At 38.3% G+C, this 3744-nt stretch overlaps 1 protein-coding gene across 1 annotated transcript; it reads right to left on the bottom strand.

Moving 5' to 3' along the window:
- Window positions 1–224: 224 nt before the first annotated feature.
- On the bottom strand, window positions 225–551 carry LOC145060429 (uncharacterized). The gene has a single exon (XM_079008098.1). It carries the CDS (start codon window positions 549–551, stop codon window positions 225–227), a length of 327 nt encoding a protein of 108 aa, XP_078864224.1.
- Window positions 552–3744: the final 3193 nt, after the last annotated feature.

The raw sequence follows: 3744 nt of genomic DNA on the forward strand, positions 1-3744 counted from the left end.
CCGTAAACGTTCTTCTATGGTGCTAAGGGAGGATACTGGGGCAGATAATGATGTTTATATAGGGGCAAACCCAAAATTTAGGGTTTTCTTTAAACAGCTCACACTCGTCGAGTCGGTCCCGTTCTGCGTTTCATGATCTCACGACACTACTTGACGAACTCGCCGAGTCCATGCATAAATCCTTTCCAATACAAACTAGGTCTTACAATTCTCCCCCACTTGAACTAGACTTCGTCCTCGAAGTCTGTTGACCCAAACAAATTGGGGTAATGATCTCGCATCTCCTCTTCCGGTTCCCAAGTCCATTCGGAGCCCTTCCGATGTTGCCATTGCACTTTCACCAGTCTTACTTCCTTATTCCGAAGAGCCTTCGTCTTCCTATCCAAGATGGCAACGGGCTTCTCGATGTAGTTCAAGCTCTCATCCACCTGGATATCACCCAATGAGACAACCGCAGACTCATCTGTGAGACACTTCCGAAGTTGCGACACATGGAATGTGTTGTGAATCTGGCTAAGCGCCTCTTGCAGATCCAAGCGATATGCCACCATGCCCACCCGGGTCGTGACCCTGAACGGGACTATATACCGAGGCCCCAGCGTGCCCCTCTTTCGAAACCTGATGAAGGGTGATACCTTCAGCAACATGAAATCCCTCACCTGAAACTCAAGATCGTATCGTCGTTGTTCAGCGTAGCTTTTCTGACAGCTCTGCGCGACCCGCAACCGGTCACGCACTTGCTGAATCAATACTCATCCCAACATAATTGGGTCCTGCACCTCCTACCGTATAACTTCTCGAATGGAGCTCGGTCGATACTGGCATGATAACTGTTGTTGTATAAAAACTCTGCCAGTGGGAGATACATATCCAACTCCCTCCAAAATCCAACACACATGCTTGTAGCATATCCTCCAGTGTCTGGATCGTTCTCTCACTCTAACCGTCGGTATGGGGGTTGTACGTCGTGCTAAAATGTAGCTAAGTGCCCAGCTCCTCGTGGAATTTCTTCCAGAACCTAGATGTGAACCGAACATCACGATCAGAAACTACCGACACAGGAACCCCATGTCTAGCCACCACCTCACGTACGTAAATATCTGCCAACTTCTCTGCGGATATACTTTCTAATATCAGAATGATATGGGCACTCTTTGTCAGTCTATCCACAATCACCCATATGGAATCCATGTCCCTCGTTGTCCTTGGCAACTTCGTAATGATGTCCATCGTGATCTCCGCCCACTTCAACATGGGAATGGGTGGCGGCTGGACTTTACCATGAGGTTGTTGGGTTATGTGCATTCTAACACTCCTAGGTATACATGCTACCCTAATTACCTTGGATCTATGTTTTCTCTATTATACATGCAAATATGAATATTCCAAGGTATTACCCTAAGTAGCATACAATCATAAGTACTAGTATAACAAAACTAGATAGAATACATACCTTTCTGATGTAGCTTGATTCCATGGAGCTTAAGAGCCTAGTGTCCCAAGTGTGACACCTCAAATAGTTCACACAACATCAAATACATTGCTATCTTGCAATACTAATAATAATTATCATGCTCCCACTAACATGATGATTATTAGCACTAGCTTTGACATGTACTTAGAAATCAGTTGTACTTCTAGAAATCGATACTTTATTGACATTCTTACCAAAGTTCAGATTTCTGATACGAGATGTTTTGATAAGACTTTTATCAAAATCACACACCTTTCCTTAGATATCTCACATATGTCTCTAAACAATTTAATAACAATTAAAAGGGATGCCGTAATCATAGTCTCAATTCTTTATACCTTTTCCATCCCTCACAAGTCCATGTTAGTGTGCCAGTTAACCACACACGCTCCATTAACGACTTTGAGAATGCAAATATCACAACTGTTATCTACCTAAAATCGACTTACTGAAAGTGTTTCCTCAACATCATTTTCATGAATCGGAGAGAAACCTTATGACACTTAGATTTTATGGTGTATGTGTTCTTATCCATGCGAATTTATCAAAACCATAATCATAAGACAAGGATAATGACAATTCCAAACTCATATGGACTGAACTCAATCTTAATTTCTTGCCACCTGGCAGCACAAGGGCCTGTCATTGCTTCCAAGTTGTTATGCAACCAATTGAGAACTCTCAGAAATCATATACAAAGCCAACTTTAACTGGAATGGGCACAGAAATAGAAATATGTCAACACGATAGGTTAAGAACCTCACGTATTGTGCTAGTGTCAAACTTCAGGTTCTTATTCTTGATTAGATCATCAAAATCTTTCAGGATCTTTAAGACTCCCACTGTCCCCTTGACATATAAGACTATCTTGCCAAATATTCAAGAGATAGGGCAGATTCTTTATCAAGATAGATACTTCACACAACTGGCCTTAGTTGGTCTTTGTTTTATCCAAAACATCACAACTTACCAACTTCAAATGTACAAGAGTATAAACCATTTTACTCTTACATTTGACAAGTGGTATAAACCTTTCTTTAAGATATGTCACTCAACTTACAGTCTTCGAGTATGACTCTAAGACTTGTTTTGGAATGAAGTATGACTCATCTTGTTTATTTAACATTTAAACAATTCAAGATTCCTCCTCTTAGTCATAAGAGTGCACTAAGATGTCCTTAGAGGACCAATTGTGATATAGTTTCTTAATCATTGAGATGATCACGAAACTTGACACTAAAGTACTCTCCCATCTTTTCAGATTTAAGAAACTTTTATCCTTCTGCCTAATTTGATTCTTCTCATTCGTTCTGCCATACATCGAAACTTTTCCAATGTTTCATAATTATAGTTAAACTTCTATGTACAACCATATTTACTAAACTTTAGTAAATCATGACGAATAGACTTATCGATCTTTTGTGGTGGACTTGATCAGTGTACAAGAATGTGTACTCGATCCCTTAGTCCTTCACTTGACTGACATATAAATGTGAACAAGAAATTAGTCTTAATTTTCCAAAGGTGAAAATTCTCATTCATCAACCTACACAACTTGTATGATTCCAAGTTTTTATCCAACTGAAAACTTGGGTAATAAGAATCTTTCCTTATTTGGTAAATTTAGACACTACCACAAATGAAAGAATCAAATTCATATTTCCATTATTGCTATCAATGGAATCTGTTAGGGTTTATATGTTGTAATAAGTCGAAGTGTTAGTTGTATGGTTACGAAGGATCTCTAGTCTTCGTAAGATGAGTCTTCGAATGTAATGTTATATTTACTAAGGCATTTTATTGAATAGTCTTAATGTCTAGTCCTTAGTATTTTGTTATGCTTTTGTACGCCTATAAATAGGAGACGGTACTGAGTGAGAACTTAACTTTCACATACTCTTTACAGAGAATCCTTTGTACTCTGTAGAATCGAAAGCATAATATGACCTGAACAAATATTATATTTACTCTTGTGTTCATCGTGTTTCTTCTTTCTTAATTCTTACGTGAATTGATCTTTAAACTCGATTACAAAACTCATCAATTGGTATCAGAGCAGGAATCCTTTCTGTGATCTGATTTTCATTCGATCAAAAAGGTTTTTGAATCTACTGTTTGATTCAAAAAGTTTCCGTCCTTTTTGAATTTGAAAATTTCATCTAGATCTCAATCTAGGATTTGATTCTGCAAAAATATTTGTTAATCGAGTGTTTGTTGTGTAATTCTAAATTGAATTATACAATTTGATTTTCAAAATTCTCAAAAGTTTA

The sequence above is a fragment of the Lactuca serriola genome, chromosome 6 (assembly GCF_051521515.1).
Source record: "Lactuca serriola cultivar US96UC23 chromosome 6, Lser_US96UC23_V15, whole genome shotgun sequence".
NCBI classification, from domain to species: Eukaryota; Viridiplantae; Streptophyta; class Magnoliopsida; order Asterales; family Asteraceae; genus Lactuca; species Lactuca serriola.